Genomic DNA, 18,935 nt, shown 5'->3' with positions numbered 1-18,935 from the left:
TGCCGCGATATCCGACAACATCGAATCTACCCAAAAACTTCCTCCGGAAGAAAGAGTACAGATTTTTGGTTGGCTTGATTCTCGACGGCGCGAATCAAGCTCAGACTAAGCCAGTACCCGGCGTGAACATACAAAAACGTTCTCCTAATCCGTGGTGCGACAAGAAGTGCTCAGACGTGTACGCGGAGAAGGCCGCCGCGTATAAGACCTTCTGGGGCGACGGGTTACCCGTTAGCTATCGACAATATGCAACGTTAGAGACGCGAATGAAAAGTTTGATGAAAGCCAAGAAACGTAGTTACAGGCGCCGGTTCGTTGACGGACTAACGAGAGAAACATCGATGGGCACTCTTTGGGGCACGGCCCGGCGTTTGCGAAACCGAAACAGTACTAACTAGAGTGCAGAAGATTCAAACCGTTGGATATTCGATATTGCCAAGAAGATTTGTCCGGAATCCGCTCCGGCACAGAAGATTTACCGCGCTGCGTCCCCTCACGATAACGCGAACGAAAGACCGTTTTCGATGGTGGAGCTCTCGCTTGCTCCCTTATCATGTAACAATAAAGCTCCAGGGCCAGACAGAATCAGACTTAACTTGTTAAAGAATCTGCCAGACACTACCAAGAGACACTTGTTGAATTTATTTAATAAGATTGTTGAGAGGAGTATTGTCCCTCATGACTGGAGACAAGTGAATGTCATCGCCATCCAAAAATCAGAAAAACCAGCCTCCGACCACAACTCGTATCGACCGATCGAAATGCTGTCCTGTATCCGAAAGTTGTTCGTGAAAATGATCGTGTTTCACCTCGACAATTGGGTTGAAGCAAATGGCTTCATATACACAATTTGGTTGCACCCAAGTCTACCGCATGGTCTATGGTAGAACTTGGGTGTAACGCCCAACTCCTACTTAGCAGAAGGCAAAGGATTCTTCACATTTCCTTTCGATCATGTCCATATGAGCCAGCCTAGTGCTAGTTTTCCGTTCTAAGTTTATAACTGATTCGCTCTAGAATACCTATTCGTCTTTCAATTTCATTGCTTTTGTTTCTCTTAGTCTCAAATTTGCCGAAAATAGCCAACAAAATCGATACAGTAGAACCTTGCGGCAATTAAAACACAGTAACAAGTAAAATATTTGTAACGAGTTTCTCTACTACTTTGCTGATGTCTATCTGAATTCTGCGGGATTTTTACGCTGATTTTCCAATTACGCGGTTTTTTACGCAGTACGAATCCCCCGCGGCGATAATATAGCGGATTTTATCGGTGTATATGAGAATATATACGATAAATAGCGCAATACGGACAATTACAGTGTTATGTTAGCGGCAGTAGTGAGCTACTGATTTCCATCGTATCGATTTGAAAGCTTATACTGGTTTTTTAAACAAATTTTTGAATGAAAGTTGAATTACTCTGTGTTACATTGTTAATTTACCGTAAGCATAAACGTATGAACTATGTTAGGAACGCCAATTTCCAGAATAAAATATCACTGGCAAATTGCTGTGAATGTAATATTTACAAATGTACTTTTGGTTCATCAACCTTTTTCGTACCACGGACCCCTTAGAAATTGCACTGGGTTGCTGCGGACTCCCACGGTTAAACATCGATTTTGTATGCTATCAATATGTTATTTTCAGTTTGTTAGGAAACAAGACTTGAAATTTCAATCTGCACTCGGAAAATATATTTTTCTTCGCGGACCCCCAGCAAGAAATTTGCATTAAAAAACAAATAACACAGAAGTAAGATGCTGATGTACATCACGTCTTACAGTGAATCTTCATGAAACATACACCACACATTAGTGATTTTATTAATTCGCTATAAAGCAAAATGGAATAAAAAAGAACATTGGTTTATGTAATTACCTGTTGAGTACTTGTAATAACCTACCAGCTACTGGCGCACAGCGTTTAACTAATAACGCTTTTTGTCAGTTCTCGATTCATTTCTTGTTGTAACTTAATTAATTAGTTATATATGCACTTCAGCGGTTAGTTCCCGTGCAGCTACCGAGAAGACTCGTGCAGCTCGACCACCTTACCGGCTGCGGAACAGGCTAGCACCGATTGCCTATACATATTGCCCTGCACGTTCTACCCACCTTCGACATTAGGCTTTACGGCTAGCAATTTGCGTAAGGTCCACTCACATAAATTGCCGTGCAGATAATAAAGCACCATAATATGCCCCTATTAAGAATTGTTTGTATCTTCTCGGACAAGGGCCGAGCGCGGCTTAACGGTATGTACAGTCATTTGCAAGTAGGGATTACGGCGCATGCATCCGTCGTACGTATGGCGCAGCAGCGCGATAAGACCAAATCAGTCAGGTTTGAAGTGATTTATTGCATCTACTAATCTAATCGAAGATAATCGAATGTGGGAAACAGGTAAGCTTTTAAGCCGATGATGCCGATTTTATTCAATCAGATATCTAGGGACGGTTTCGATCAGAACAAACTGCGCGGTGAAAGCTCTCTCAGGGGCGCTTGAATATCACAGCTTGTACTGAAACGAAAGCATACAATAAACAATATGATATGGGCATATATAAAATATCACAACCACTTGCATTGATATGAAGAGCAATAACGCCATCTTGTTCGCTGAGAGGGATATGGACATTTGCAAGCCCATTGGAGCCAACGACGATTTTTTTACCGGTACACGATCGATTGACTAGGTTTCCCGAAATCACATCACAGTACGTTCCAGCTGGCAGGCAGGTTTGCAATTTCATTTTCAGATCAACGCTGTCTCCATTGAACACGACGAAACCTTTGTTTCCCCGACAAAATGCTATTTGCTGGTTGCCGTTATCCCACCAACCTTTTAGTTGAGTGCCAGCAACGGCATTTCGAAATCCGACCATGTTATAGATTTGACGCCATCGATGCTCGCAGATCCACCCTTTACCGCAGCTTCCATCACGATTAATCGAAGGTGAGATAATATTTCCCTTTGAGTCCTGCGGTGGACCTTGATCTGAATTATCAAACGCAAACGAGCTCATAACACGCGGGTTCCCGTATGGGTGAGCTAACATGAAAGCGGTTGCCATCTTGTAAGCTTTGGGGTTTTTGTATGTTAGAACATCGTTTCCGCCCGGGCCGTGACCGCGTTGATTGTCATGGTTGTCAACAAATACCAGCGCTTGATTCGATTGCAGGAAACCCCATTTCGGACCCCAATTGGTTAACCACTTCAATTTATTACGTCCTTGGAAAGCACGGCCAATCTCTGCCGAAAAGCGGAACTCTGTCACCGTCCCAAAGTCAGTATATTCATGCTTGGACACTCCTTCTCCACCCAAGTCAATGACTTCTTGCGTTATGAATGGTTTCGCTCCAGGATTGAATCCATGCGAAGTGTTGAGATTGTTTACACGATTATAAATTGCTTTCAAATCTTGAGGCCACATGTGTTTCGCTGCATCCACGCGAAACCCTGCCACACCAAGCCCAACCAATTTGTTCATCAAATCAACGATTCTATCCCGTGTCCATTGCGATGTATGATTAAGATCCGGAAGCCCAACTAGCTGACAGTTGCGTACCTCCCAAGCGTTCGTATAGTCATTTATTATGCACGGATCGTGAAAGTCACCCCTTCCATACGGGACGGCGGGAAAATCCATATCTTTGGCGCGACCCGTAGATCCACCAGTTCCTCCATTCGCCGTAAAGGCGGCCATATGATTGATTACCAAGTCCACGTAAATCCGCACTCCTACCTTATTGCATCGCTTCACCATATCGGCGAACTCCTGTTCAGTTCCCGACCTGGTATGCAGTTTGTAGGAAATTGGCTGATATCGCTCCCACCAGGGCCGCTTCGGTTCCTTCACAATTGTGTTTTCCGTAGGGGGTGAAACCTGCACACCGGCGTATCCGCTCGGTGCCAGAAACCGCTCACACTCATCAGCAATGTCATTCCACTTCCACTCAAACAGATGCACTATTACGCTTCGATTTGGCCACTGATTGGTAGCGAATTGGCCGCTCGCCAGGCTAGCAATACCCAACACAAAATAAACTAACATCGTCATCTCACTGCCCATTTCTGAACTGTGACCGTCACGAGCACCGTTTGCTTCTTTTATAAAAAAGGCGTTTGTTCTGAGCCGATTCGTTCTAACTCATCAAACAGTAGCGATAAGCGTCAGCGGTTTGTTGTGCCCTTTTATTTGTCTGGCGAATTCCTTATCGATAGGGACACTTGTATTGTGTAGTATTAATATTAAGTAAGATATTCTTTGTGGAATGAAAGACAAAGCAAATTTAAATATGTCCTATAGATAACTAAGATATTGATTTTATAGTTAGATTGATTTTGGCGAAAGACAATCATAGGTCATCAATTAACCCTACACATCCAATCGTACTGCCTAATTCGGTGTTTGTGTAAGTACTACGGAACGGGTGGATGGTAATCAACGCAACACTGCTATTTGAGTTTTCAACTCTTATCGGATCTGAATAGTAAACAAAAGACAACCAGTTGAAGTATTTTTTTTCGAATGTACTTTCTTATTCTCGTACAGTGGCGTAGTAGAGACGGGTGTTTTGGAGACAAAACGCCCCCCGCAATATTTTGTGTATAGAAAAATATAATATGTTCGTCAAAATGTCCATAATGCTTTAAATAGAACTCTCTAAGTTAATTTGAAAAAGTTATCTTCTATGAATATTTTATTATCTACTTGTAGTGAAAATTAGCGACAGACCGCGATATGCCCGTTGAGTGGGATAGGTCCACCGCTGGGAATAGTTGGCTCACTCAACGGACATCGGTGCCGAGAGAAATGCCACCACCACTCAAAGATACGGGTATCGGTATCGGGAGAAATTCAGCCACCGAGGAACTCTCAGTCGGAGTAAGGTGAGTAGCTTGGATACTTACAAATATTTCAGATTAGTTGAAGATCTTATGACACATCTTAGAAATGGAGGAATGGTGAATGATGGTTAGTGCTGTGACATTATTTTTGTATATAGGGCGAAATTTTGATTCCTTACATCTTTATTATACATAATACAACTGATAATTTTTACGCCTTATAACATAAATCTTGCAAAAGAAGATAAACTTTCACTAGAGTTTTGTTATTCAAAAACACAGTTGCTCTCGGTGATGCTACGAGTATAATATGAATATGAATTATGTTTGAAATCTATTTTCTCATTACTAGGTAGATTACTTGGTGATCCGTGCATTCATTTACCATTGAACGCAATGCTTAATCCAACGGATAAATACATCAACTCTGGACAAATTTTCACTTTGAAGTGAAGTTTAACAATATTTTGTTTTTGAAGTAAACTTGCTTATTAATGTTTAAGAAATAGTTGATTAATTATTAGGTAAATTCACAAAAGGTTCTCAGAATCGAATTCGTTGAAACACGCAGATGTGTTTTCATACCCCGATATTCAAAATTGGTTTAGTTTTAATGTATGTAACGATCTCATTTTTAGTTTGAGGAAATTGGTAAGCGAGGAATAAAAATACAAAATTTTTAATATCTCCGCCGTTCGTGAACGAATTTTGACAATCTATAGATTGTTCGAAACGTATTATTCTAATTATGCGCATATAATATATATTCTTTCCTTTGTTCGGAAGTTATTTGCATTAAACTCTTTGTGTTTTGGCCAAATCGTCCATATATACAGCATATCGGAAAACAAAAATAATAGTGTTTGGCCTTTCATTTGAAACTAATTTCGTTAAGATTGGTCCAGCGGTTGCTGAGATAATTACATGAGATTAGTGCACATACATACATACCCCCCCCCACACACACATACACACACACAAACACAAACAAACACACACACACACACTGGAGTACCGTTGTTGGTCGGAAGGAGGAGCACGGGAAACAGCAAAAGAAGAAGGAAGAGCAAAAAAGGAAGCAGAAGAAGCAAAGAAAACCTTCGGCCCGTCAGAAGGCGCCAAAAGGAGATGCACTGATCGTCGAAGCGAACGATACGAAGTCCTACGCCGCTCTTCTCAAGAAAGTGAGAGAGGACCCAGAGCTGAAGGAGTTGGGAGAGAACGTCGTTAGAACGCGCCGCACTCAGAAGGGCGAGATGATCTTCGAGCTGAAGAAGGATCCTTCCGTCAAGAGCCCGACCTACCGCGAGCTCGTTGCTAAATCCTTGGGATGCGAAGAGAACGTGAGAGCCCTGTCGCAGGAAGCCGTAGTCGAGTGCAAGGGTCTAGATGAGATAACGACCGTTGAGGAACTGAAGAGGACACTGATCGCGCAATGCAAACTGGATGTACCAGCGACGATCCGGATTTGGAAATCGTATGGAGGAACGCAAACGGCGGCGATAGGACCACCGGTGGCCGCTGCCAGCAAGCTGGCGGAGACCGGCAAGATAAAAATAGGATGGACGGTGTGTTCGCTGAGAGTCACTCCGCGAGTTTCCAAGCAGATGGAGCGATGCTTCAGAATCTTTGACCTCGGACACCTGGCGAGAAACTGCAAGAGCCCGGACAGGTCTGCATTGTACAGAAAATGCGGAGAAAAGGGGCACGTTGCTAGAGACTGCACGAAGCAACCAAGGTGCTTGATCTGCAAACCGGAAGACGGAAACGACCACATGACGGGAGGCTTCAAATGCCCTGCGTACTTAAAGGCGAAGGCAGGCCAATGATGATGATGGAGATAACCCAGCTTAATCTCAATCATTGCGACATTGCACAGCAACTGTTGTGGCGGTCGACAACAGAAACGAAGTACGACGTTGCAATTATTGCATAGGCGTATCGTGTTCCTCCCGACAACGGTAGCTGGGTGGTGGATAGTGAAGTGATGGGCGGTTTCCCTGTCCAAGAGGTGGTGGATAACATACACGAAGGCTTCGTGATCGCCAGGATCAACGGCGTATTCGTCTGTAGCTGCTACGCTCCCCCAAGGTGGACACCAGAACAGTACAATCGGATGCTAGACGCACTAGCTGACTCGTTAGTCGGACGAACATTGATTGTTATAGGAGGATACCTTAACGCTTGAGCCGTGGATTGGGGTAGCAGGCTGACCAACGCAAAAGGTTACAGCCTATTGGAAGCACTGGCAAAGCTCGACGTAAGGCTGAGCAACGAAGGTTCCGCTAGCACATTCCGCAAAGACGGCCGGGAATCCATCATAGACGTAACATTCTGCAGCGCGTCGCTGATGGATAACATGAATTGGCGAGTTAGTGAGCAGTATACACATAGCGACCACCAGGCGATCCACTACACAATTGGTCGGCGGAATTGTACTGTAACGCGGAGAGTGAGGACTGGCGAGCGGAAGTGGAAAAGAAAGGACTTCGACAATGACCTTTTTGTGGAAGCACTTCGAATTTCGAACACCGATGAGCTGTCGGAAACAGTAGCGAGGCATGCGATGTAACAATGCCGAGGAAAATGGAGCCGAGGAACTACCGGCGTACTGGTGGAACGAAAGGCTGAGCATCCTCCGAGCTGTCTGCCTAAAAGCCAAAAGACGCGTTCAAAGAGCAAGATCTGAAGCAGTCAGAGAAGAGTGTAAGGTAACAATCCGGGCGGCCAAGGCTGCTTTTCAACGCGAGATAGCGCTAAGCAAGTCCACCTGCTACAAGGAGCTGTGCAGAGAAGTAGACGCTAACCCCTGGGGCAATGCTTATCGTGTCGTTATGGCCAGGATCAAGGGTCCAATGACACCAGTCGAAATGTGGGCTTACAAACTGAAAATTATCGTGGAGAGTCTTTTCCCGAAGCACGACCCAACCGCATAGCCGCCTACACCGTACGTTGATGCAGACGGTGGAAATGCTGGTGACAATCAAGTTTCCAACGATGAGCTCCTTATCGTGGCAAAAGGGCTGAAAGCGAAGAAAGCTCCCGGACCGGATGGTATCCCCAACGTGGCACTACGATCCTGGCGTTTCCGGACATGTTCAGGATAGTCCAACAGAAATGCCTGGACGAAGGCTACTTCCCGATAGATAGAAGATCCAGAAGCTGGTGTTGCTGTCAAAACCAGGGAAACCACCAGGAGATCCAGCATCGTATCGGCCTATATGCCTGCTGGAAACTATTGGTAAACTTCTGGAAAGGGTCATCCTCAACAGGCTGACGACCTACGCTGAAAGTGAGAACGGATCATCGCATTGGTAGTTCGGGTTCCGGAAAGGGATATCGACGGTGGACGCCAAAAGAGAAGGGGTTACGATCGACGTGAAGAACACGTTCAACAGTGCTAGCTGGGGGGCGATCGCCGCAGCGCTGCACAGAATGCGGGTTCCGGATTATCTGTGCAAGGTTCTGAAAAATTACTTCCAGAACCGAGTACTGGGCTACGAAACGAACATCGGGAAGAGGTCGATTAGGGTCACGGCGGGAGTACCTCAGGGCTCCATTCTCGGCCCAACGCTCTGGAATATAATGTACAACGAAGTGTTAACACTGGAACTGCCCAGAAGAGTTGAGATCGTCGGCTTTGCAGATGATGTTGTCCGGCGGGTTATCGTCAGGACAACATCATCCTTGAGGAGGTGGAGATGTTGACGGCAGAGACAATAGACATTGTGGAAACCTGGATGGCTAACGTCAAGTTACAGCTGGTTCACCACAAGGCTGAGGTAGTGCTGGTCAGCAACTGTAAAAAATCCAGCGTGACGAGATCAGCGTCGGGGGACAATCCATCCCATCGATACGTGCACTAAAGCACCTGAGTGTGATGGTCGACGATCGGTTAAATTACAACAGCCATGTCGACCATGTATATGAGAATGCTGCGAGAACAACTAACGCATTGGAAAGGATCATGCCGAATCACGGAGGAGCAAGAGGCAGCACGAGACGTCTCCTGGCGAGTGTCTCATCCTCAATACTGAGGTATGGAGTACCGGCCTGGGCTGCTGCGCTGAACTCAAAGCGGAACCGGCCGAAGTTGACAAGCACGTTTCGCTTAATGGCTGTTCGTGTCGCGAGTGCGTACAGAACGATATGGTCGAAGGCGGTATGTGTAATTGCCGGGATGATTCCCATTTGCACTCTGGCTGAGGACGTGGGATGATACCAGCGGAGAAATGAACGTAATGCAAGGAGACTGGTCCAAGCGGACACGTTGGCTAAGTGGCAGCAAGAGTGGGACAACGCGGAGAAGGAAGGTGAACACATCGACTCATCCCAAATGTGTCTGCTTGGGTACATAGGAAACATGGAGAGGTGAACTTCCATTTTACGCAGTTTCTGTCAAGGCACGGATGCTTCCGGAAGTACTTGCATCGGTTTGGACACGCAAGAGACACCGGAACATGTGGTATTCGAATGCCCTAGATTCGAGAAAGTCCGAAGGGGTATGCCTGGTGTGACTGTGGACAATATCGTCGAAGAGTTGGTGCCGCGCCGAGCATATCCGGGACGCTGTCAACAGAGTGGTTACAAGTATACTCTCCGAGCTGGATGTGGCGAAGGGACCAACAAAGTAGCGCTATTGGCTAGAACGCTGCCAAGAAACGCCGGGGAACTCTCCAACGGTGCAGACTAGGTCCGTTGCCGGGGACCAGTTGAGTAGTATGCGATATAGCACCGGGTTTGAGTCGTCGGGACGCCAGTGAACCAGACGTCAGGCTTCACTGGAATCGCCGGACCGACCTCGACACCCTACCGAGTAGCTCGTGAGTTGGCTAGATCCACCGTCGGGGATTAGGCCGAGTAGACCGTGTCGAATAGCTAGAAGTGGGTCGTCGGGCCGCTACGCTTCATCCGGAATCACTGGATGGACCTCAGCACCTACTGGCTGGCCCGTTGAGTAGGCTAGGTCCAGCTAAATGGCTCACAGAAAGGTACACCGGTGTCGGTAGCAATCTACCGCTGGGGAATTCACGGTAGGGTAGATTCGCCGTAGTGGACTACCCGACAGAATCGTGAAGAAATGGGGAGCTAATTGGCTCACGAAACAAACACCGGTACCGAGAGAAATTCCGTTGCCGGGCAACTCTCAGTCGGAGTAGGATAATATCCGAGTTGATCTCGATAAAGCTGGGAGCTAAATGGCTCAAGGAATCGGGTATCGGCGTCGGGGGAAATTCTTCCGTCGGGGAACTATCGGTCGGAGGAGGGTGAGTTCATTGTTAGGGACTATCCAGGTAGATTGTGATGAGGCCGGGAGCTGAATGACTCATGGAAACATGAGCTAAATGGCTCAATGAATCAGCACCTAAACCGCTCACGGGGATGAGAGCTAAACGGCGGCGATGTAATAGATGGAAGAGAAGAAGCAAGAGAAGAGTCAAGAGTTAAATCAAAGCTCATAGGTCAAGCGATACTCCGAGATAGAACAGAAGAAAGAGATGCGACGAAAGCACAACGACGCCCTCCCCACGAAGTAATGCGATGACGTAGTTCCGTGAGGAAGAAGGACGTAAAAAGTAAGGAATGTTTTTAGTGGTTACGCATGAACGTGAGTCCCACACAGTGCCAATACACTACAGGCCATGCTTTGAAGATTTTTTAACCTTACTATAAAAAAATACGCACACACACATACACATACAGACATTGTCCCAATTTGTCGAGCTGAGTCGACTAGTATATGAAACTCGGCCTTTCAGGCCTTGGAAAAAGTTTTCAAAGTTTGAGAGAATCCTATACATTTCTTTTGTAAGAAATGTAAAAAGGAAATTGCATTTTTGAAACAGTAGGGGAGACTGAGGAGACTTGATCCCCTTTTTTATTTTTCAATCCTACTCCGTGGAATGATACAAAAACTATGTATTTTTTGTAGTTTTATATTGTTTCTATCATAAAAAAATTACATGGAAATATTATACTGGACATGAGCTATGAGCATTTTTGGAAAACAACAAAAAAACAGGAAAATTCTTTGATTAGTGGAGACTCGATCCCTAATTTGGGGACGCTTGATTATTTTTTGAAAACGTGTTTAAATGAGCATGTAGGGTAATAAGCCTATTTTTACCCTTTTTCTATTATCATGCTACCCATCTGAAGCCTTTGGTTAGAGCAGTGTCTGCCATCTTTGCTCAACGCATTGGCTCAAATGGTGTTGCGATAATTGGGGTACTCGATTAGAGTTTTTGCTGCGCTCAAACAAAAGATTTTCACCATTCTTAAGACAATTTTGTTATTATATTGGCTCTTGATAAGAGGCGAATGACCTTAAGGCTAAAACTTCTATAATCGAAATTAAAAAATGGCTCCTAATTACAAAGCAAAGAAGCTGAAATAATAAATTTAATAATGAAATAATGTGGTACCCTTCTTAATAGGACAAAAATAGGTACCTAACCCCATTCAATGTTATAAATGTATTGTGGTATTGATTAAATTGTTGTGATTACATATTACTATTTTTGTTACTACATATTACGCATCTCTCACAAGATTTTTTTTTACGAATTCCCCAAATCTCTGTGCAATTATTTGAAAGCTGTCGTTATTATGGTTGAGGAACGTCAAATGTGGGATGCATGGTTGCTACGTATACTGTAGTAAACAATTACAGTTAAGTTTCTGTACGATGAAGCGTTCATTTTTGACAGTATTTTTTTGTTATTTATGGCAACAATGAGTTCAATTGTTCTGGTGTGAATTTGGTTATTTTCAGTGGTGTGTATGAAGCATGGCGAAGGGGATCAAATCTCCACGAATTTGAAGGGATCAAGTGAACCCATAGCACCTATTTCAGCAAACTTTAGTACAAGTATAGTTGAACAAAAAAATCAGCTCAATCATAACGTATTCATATAATTGACATTCTCCTGTAATTCTGTATGCAAAAGTATAGTATGTAGTGGGTGACTTTATCAATTGTATAAAAGTTTGAAAATTTAGAAAATAAATCTTCTTCAGTTCTTCTGAGATTTTTTTCTTTGAATCGGTAACAATTCGGTAACACATGTCCAATTTATTTTTTTTGTGTTAAAGAAACTTATGTTTAGATAAAGCTGCGCATCTTTCTAGTATATTCAATTAATGTATTCTGATCCGCCTTTGAGTTACAATGATGGGATCAAGTCTCCCCGGGGATCAAGTCTCCTCAGTCTCCCCTATAAATTTTAAAATATATTAAAACGTGTTGGCAGGGAAACTTTCTTATTTTTTAATTCATGATGCAAATATAATAAAAAATCTATTTCATGTTTAATACGATAAACATTTAATAGCTGAATTGGTTATGGAATTTGCACTAACCTAACCCACACACTACATTTTGATTGCCGAATATCAGCAAAATTTTCCTGAATTTTGCCTTGCTGAAATATCAGCAACACTTCCAGCGAAAAAGACTTCGCTGAAATTACAGCAATTCAAATCTGTCAAAATTTGCTGAACTGTCAGTTGGAGTTGCTGGAACTCAGCAAAATTGCCATTCTTTCACTAATTGTTTCAGCAATCAAATTCTATAGATTTGCTGATTTTCGTCAAAATAATAGGTTTTACTGAAAATCAGCGAAACAAAAATTCTCAACTCTTAGCAAATCCAGTTTTGCTGAAAAGTTTTGGCAAATATTTTGCTGAAACAAAATACAAAAAATTGGTGTGTAGTGACAGGACTATGCTAGCGCCGGATTGACGCTAGCTCCAAAAAACCAAAACACTAATTGTGTTTCTGACAAAACCCCTAATTTCTCAATAGTGGAAAAAAAGTTTTTACCAAAATTTTTCTCCACCTAGAAATATAGGGTAGACGGGCCCTTATTCATCTCATTAGTCACGATGTCACACTATTTCTCTGATAACTCGGCTTACAGTGATTGGATTGCGCTTAAATAGGTATCAACATCTTTGCTTCGTTTCTAAGAAGCAGATGAACAAAAATCTGACTTGGAAAATGTAAAATACTCGCGTTTGAGCGAAATGAAAAGTCGAGTACAACGCTCCCTTATTCATCTTAACATTTGAACTAATGCGTTGAATAGAGATAGCGGATACTGCTCTAACTAATGCGTTCAAATGGGTGGGATGAATAGAGGAGCTAAGATGAATTAGGGCACAGTAACCCTAGCTGCAAAAAATCGATTTTATCCCTCCCTTTAATAAGTGTATTTTAGAGCACTAACTCTATACATTTCACATATGGTAGAACTGTTGACTTTTAAAAGAACACATACGTTCTAGCACCGCGTTCAAGGCTAAGAGAGACAATTATCATATCAATGTCACGAAGCACCTGATTCAACAGCAGTGACATTATCTACAAAAAATCTGCATAGCAAACATGTAAACCGTTCTCACCGATATACATCTGAACCAAATACAGCGCAGATACGGATGTACTTGCTCTTCTAGTTTCTAGATACACCACGGAATTCGCACTGTTTATCCGACTCATTCACAGGGAAGACAAACGGGGATACCGTTTGATACGGTCTGCTGGGCACCAAACCATCTGGACATAGCATAGCGAATCTGTAAAACTGCAGGAAGCAAGTGTCTGGTGCCAAAAAGATGAATCAGCCTTGAGGCAACCCTAACCGCAAGATTTCGCGTCGAGATAATTCTAGACTAGAATTGGGTCGATTTATGCTTGCTTGACGGACGGATGACCATCTGACCGCTGTTGGAGTAGGAACGGGATTTCAGCCGAGTTGGCCAATCTGCATCGCAAAAATTGATACACACAAAACAGCGCGCTCGCATTTTCCGTTTTTAAGCTTACGATCTTATGCCTGAAGGCAATTCCTTTTTGAACATGGTGCGATTCTCGCACAGTTCAAGTGGACGTAACGCAAGGTAATTTAAAATATACAGTCCCTGGTCATATTATTATACTTAACCTGAAAAAATACTTTTCTGCCAAAACAAACAAAGTTCCAGTAACAACCAACAAAAAAGGTTTTATTAAAGAATTGGTTGACGATCCCGTCCACATCCTAAAGGGGGAACATGAAATTATTGCGACACATTCAACAGGGCATAACTTTTTTACCATTGGGTAAAAATCAACCAAATTTTGCACACTTTCTCATTGATGTGTATTGTTTACATGCTGTCAAACTCGAAGTCGTGTTTTTCGACTCAACGAAAATGGAGGTGAACCAACGCGAGTCGAGAGAACAAATTCTTTCCAAACACCTGGAATTTCCTGACCTGTTGCACCGGCAGTTGGGAAAAATGTTGAACATTCACCATTCAACCGTCTCCGCGGTTCCAGGAGCGGTTGACGTTGGACCACGGCAAAGGAGCTGGAAGAAAACCGGGACCGGAGAACAAAAAGACGGAGGGAAAGGTGAAGCGGATGATTAAAGCAAATCCCAACGTCTCAAGCCGTGATTTGGCTAAAAAGATCGGCATGTCGCAGAGCTACGTCCAGAATGCAAAGAAGAGAGCTGGACTACATACATACAAGCTACAGAACTTCCCAAACCGCGATGAGCGGCAACAATCGATGGCTAAAACTCGGGCACGGAAGCTCTACGAGAAGATGCTGACAAAATATGGCTGCTGTGTGAGGGACGACGAAACGTATATAAAAGCCGATTTTAAGCCACTTCCGGGGTTGGAGTTTTTCACCGGCAAGAGCAAGTTCTATGTGGACGACAAATTTAAGAAGAAGAAAATGTCGAAGTTCGCCTCCAAATATCTCATTTGGCAGGTCATCTGCTCTTGCGGACTGAGGAGTGAGCCTTTCGTGACAAAGGCCACAGTAAATGGCGAGATCTACAAATCTGAGTGCCTCGAGAAGCGCCTTTTACCGTTCTTGCAGCAGCACGACAAAGCTCCGCTATTTTGACCAGATTTGGCATCATGCCACTATTCTAAAAGTGTCCTGGAGTGGTATGAGGCCAATTCTGTCCAGACAGTCAAAGACGAGAAGGACATGTTAAGAAAATGAAAAAAAAACTGAAAAACTGGTACCGGATGACACTGTAAAGACTTTGATGGAGGGCATCAAGCGAAAATGCGTTAAATTTTATACTCAAGGCTCCATCGATTAACTTTTCTTTTGATTTTTGAAGTAAATATATGTATAAAACTACCCTAAAATTTTGGTTTGATTTTAAACATTATAAGAAAATTGGCATGACATTTTCGGTGTCGCAATAATTTCGTGTTCGCCCTTTATTCTAAAACACTGTATTTTTGCCAAATAAAAAAAATCACACAATTTCATAAAACAGATCAAAACATCAACAAAGAGCTTTCTTAGATCAATGTGGAAGCTTATTTATTGTTTAATTACGATGTAATGTGTATTTTATTCAACATGACGACGACTCTACGTTTAAAAAGGGTGTTTTTCACGATTTTTTTTTGAAATGAAATATAACACAAAAACCATCGTTTAAAACAATTGTTTTTAAATTAGTTATGGAATTTGCGTTTCGACTTCGTATCATCAGAATCCGACACTAACTTAGTGACAGGACTAAGCTAGCGCCGGATTTAAAAATGGAGACACAATTTGTGCTCATGAGCAAACCCCTAGCCAAGCGTGATGTCCCGCAATAAAGGGAGCTCATTTCAAGCTGATGAGAACTAATAAAATCGAAACATTTGGTTGTTTTTTATTTATTTTGGTAGTGCATACTACTCAAAAAATAAAGCATTAGTGGAATATTTCAGCTGAAATTGTTCTATGACGATTGTCGTACACTAACACTAACTCAAGAATTTCTTTATGAAAATGAAAAAAAAATGAGCTGCATTTTTCGTGTTTTGTACACAAACCTCTAATTTTCTCACATTCTTCCGTTTAACTCAATATCTCGAACTGTTTTCGGTTGGACATATCCTAGGATGAATTATGCGTAACACCTCGCTACTGCCACCATTGGTACCCCACGACTATTGGAACATCGACCCTAGGCATAACACGGTTCTGCGTTGTTAATTGGAAGATGTGCATTGCATACGCACAGCATTGAAGTCAAACAGCAACGAGTCGACATCGAAGGGTCATTTAGATCGTAGTGGGACCGCAGCCGCTCATCCAGCGGTGGTCAGCAGAAGTGCCGCAGGTAATTGATTTTTTTTATGATCTGTAACGCAATAGGACATAAGAAATTTACACGATCGATAATTAGCAGTGACACATTTATAACGAGCATGCCAGCAGAATGCGAAGAACTTTCCAAGCATTCGCCATAAGTGGATTTTTACTGCCGTGGTTAGAGAAATTAAGGCGCGAAAGGGAAGGAAGGGAATTCTTTCTAATCCAATTGAATGGTACAGATTTATAAATATTGAAACCAACTCGGTTCCTACATCAGGATTTTTCCCACCATGATTCATGAATGCATCGTCCCGACGACGGTCTCTGCCAGGTTGTTCAATTTAATGTCGATTGGGTCTTACCTGTGGTGGGTGGCAATCCAGCCATCTGCATGTGGTGGTCCCAATATGCGTACTTAACTACCTGGAGAGCGCAGCAGCAGGCGGGATACCTTAGCGGAGCAACATCTGTGGGTCCCAAATCGATTGTCCGCGGAAAAGACATAAAATACGCCAGCACTGGTACAAAAGAATATAAATTTTAAATAATTAGAAAAATGATAAAACCATCGTTTTCCTGGAGTGCCAACTAGCTTTGCATGGCCCGGGATGGCTACGGCACGAACCAGGGAACCACACTGAAGTCGAATTCCGTGATCTTTGCCTAAACGGTACCTCCGTCTGGAGGCTAGTATTCTGGACGGGGTCCGCAGGGAACTGCTGTCGGCGGTAATTAAGAGAACAATAGCCGATAGAATTTTAATTACGATGAAATGTGTACCCCCCATTTGCCGTATGTTTGCCAACATTGTAGACTTCCTATAATGGTGACCGCAAGAGGTCACGCGATAGTTCTGCTTGACCATCGTTTAAACCTAGCCATCGACTACTGATGCTTTCCCGTGAGTTCTTGCGGAAACATTATACATGCCCGTTGGTGGTCGGATAGTGATAATATATAAATGAGTAAAAGCTGCTTGAAGAATCACATAGAGCAATGCAGCTGTGAATGAGATCTGTATCAACATTTCAAATTATGTTAAACTATCAAATTAAACGAAGCGTTTGGGAAGCTCGCTGTCGCCACAAAATGAGCTGTCTGGTTGAAGAATATACTTATTGATAATTATAAAATATCATTCTAAACTTATCTGTTAGGTGTGTGGGAATAGAGTAATTATATATAATAAATGGTTATTAAATAACCTGAATAAGGGGTAGCCCTGGATCGCTCTCAGTCACACCTAGCAACGCATTATTGACAAGACATGCAAATTTATCTAATAAATCTTGCCATTCAATTAAAAAAATTATCAGCTTAGTATTGCCAATTACACATTTCTAACCAGATTCTCTGCAACATCTACTGCTTTAGCTAGGTGACGTTCTGGAGCCCATGACAGGTGACCGAAGAACCACTTAAATTATCTTTAAAAAGTATATAAAGCACAATCGATTGAGAATTCATCACGGCTGAACGTTAAAAGACGATCGATTGTGGGAGAGCCCTTGCCGCCTCGGGCGAATCCTACTATCTACGGATGTCATCGTCCTCGTCATCTCATCAGCACAAGACAAGTGCATAACAGGTAGGTAGGCAAGAATTTTATTTGCGTTCAATTGAATGTTTTATTATTTTTTTTCAGGTCGCTCTGCTACCGGGGAACCTAAGGCGGCAACCATCGGCCCTGACCTGATATAGGCGCACTTCGAGCAGAGCTGATCTGGTGGGACCATTTTTCGATTCGCGCTGGTTTAGGTGAACCGTTACTTCTAAATTCTGTGCCGTTTAAATTGATCTTCTCTGACATTTTCAGCCTTTGTTCCACTGAAAGGCTCACTGTGGGGGCGAATCAGATGGAATGACTTGGCGGTCGAGGGAGGTAGCTGCAGACTGGCTGATCAGAAATTTGAAGCTATTTTAATGAGTTTCAGCATTCTTTCATTTTAGCCATTTCGAGACGGTGTTTAAATCGGTAGATTATTTAGAGTAGTGTTGGCACCATCTATGCGGCCACAGGTGGAACTAAAATTTTCTAACCAAGACATAACTCGTATTGTGTACTACAATTCTTCCAAACACACTATTCAGCTAAATCTAACCATTATTCCAAAAAAATGGTTAGTTCGTTGGATTCTAGTACTGATACATAACCATGCACTGATAAGCAGTATATAACAAATTATCGAAACATAACCTCTTTCTGTACGGGTTCCAAACTGTTCGAAATTTTAGTAAACAATGTGTTATTCCGGGAAACCAAAACGTATATATCGACCAGGCCCGTGTGGAAGGGTAGGGTTTTGGGGGTTCAAAACCCTTCCATGCGGGTTTTCAATTATTGAAAATGAAATTTATTAACTTCCTGTTTAGGCAAAAGCCATTTGGCCACAAAATGTCACTCTAGGAACAATTCGTTGAGGAAACGAAGGGGGTGGATATTAGTAACAATTGTGAGTAGACCAATTACACAACAAAGGTCAGTCAGAGGACTAGCAACGGGAGCAAAGGAGGAAAAACAAGACAAGGGAGAAAAGAAAGACATCGTTGTCTCCTGCCGATGATTTTTACGTCGGAATGGCTGATAGCTAAATGACTCGCGAAAATAGGCAGCGATATCGGGAAAAAAAACCGCCGCCGAGGAACTCTCAGCACCAGCTAGCACATAAAAAGGAACGAGTAGCACCAAGAAGGATATGAAACGCCACGAAAGTAGTTGTAAAGAAATATAAAGCATTATGGTCGCCACCAACAGTGACCCCAGATGGATGAGGATTTCGAGATACAAGTAGTTTAGGTTAAGTTGATATGCTCAACTACTACAAACCAATTTAGCACTGGGTGGAAATATACCTATTTTTGACTATACACTCCGTAGAGTGCATTTGTTTACGTAAAATTATTCTCACCGCTGTTTTGTGCCGATTACGTTAAATTCGTAAATTTTTATATAGTTTCGCGTTTGTGAACG

The 18,935-nt window shown here is 42.9% G+C and overlaps 1 protein-coding gene and 1 long non-coding RNA gene across 3 annotated transcripts; one reads left to right on the top strand and one right to left on the bottom strand.

Annotated features, from left to right (window-relative positions):
• Window positions 1-2,344: 2,344 nt before the first annotated feature.
• LOC131677529 (alpha-amylase-like) lies at window positions 2,345-4,225 on the bottom strand. Of its 2 annotated transcripts, none has more exons than XM_058957391.1 (2): window positions 2,584-4,225; window positions 2,345-2,526 (listed from the first exon to the last, which is right to left on the bottom strand). In XM_058957391.1, the coding sequence occupies exons 1-2, from the start codon at window positions 4,076-4,078 to the stop codon at window positions 2,498-2,500; spliced, it is 1,524 nt and encodes a 507-aa protein (XP_058813374.1). In that variant the 5' UTR covers window positions 4,079-4,225; the 3' UTR covers window positions 2,345-2,497. The 2 variants fall into 2 exon arrangements, with proteins under 2 accessions (XP_058813374.1, XP_058813375.1); XM_058957392.1 differs by having other exon boundaries at window positions 2,591-4,225.
• An 83-nt stretch (window positions 4,226-4,308) lies between these two features.
• On the top strand, window positions 4,309-18,731 carry LOC131677530 (uncharacterized). The gene is made up of 5 exons (XR_009303380.1): window positions 4,309-4,421; window positions 4,727-4,899; window positions 15,768-15,989; window positions 17,339-17,552; window positions 17,610-18,731. It is a non-coding gene; the product is annotated as an uncharacterized LOC131677530 (long non-coding RNA).
• Window positions 18,732-18,935: the final 204 nt, after the last annotated feature.

This window comes from Topomyia yanbarensis, chromosome 1, assembly GCF_030247195.1.
Source record: "Topomyia yanbarensis strain Yona2022 chromosome 1, ASM3024719v1, whole genome shotgun sequence".
NCBI lineage: Eukaryota > Metazoa > Arthropoda > Insecta > Diptera > Culicidae > Topomyia > Topomyia yanbarensis.
This window is presented reverse-complemented; position numbering and strand designations above follow the sequence as displayed.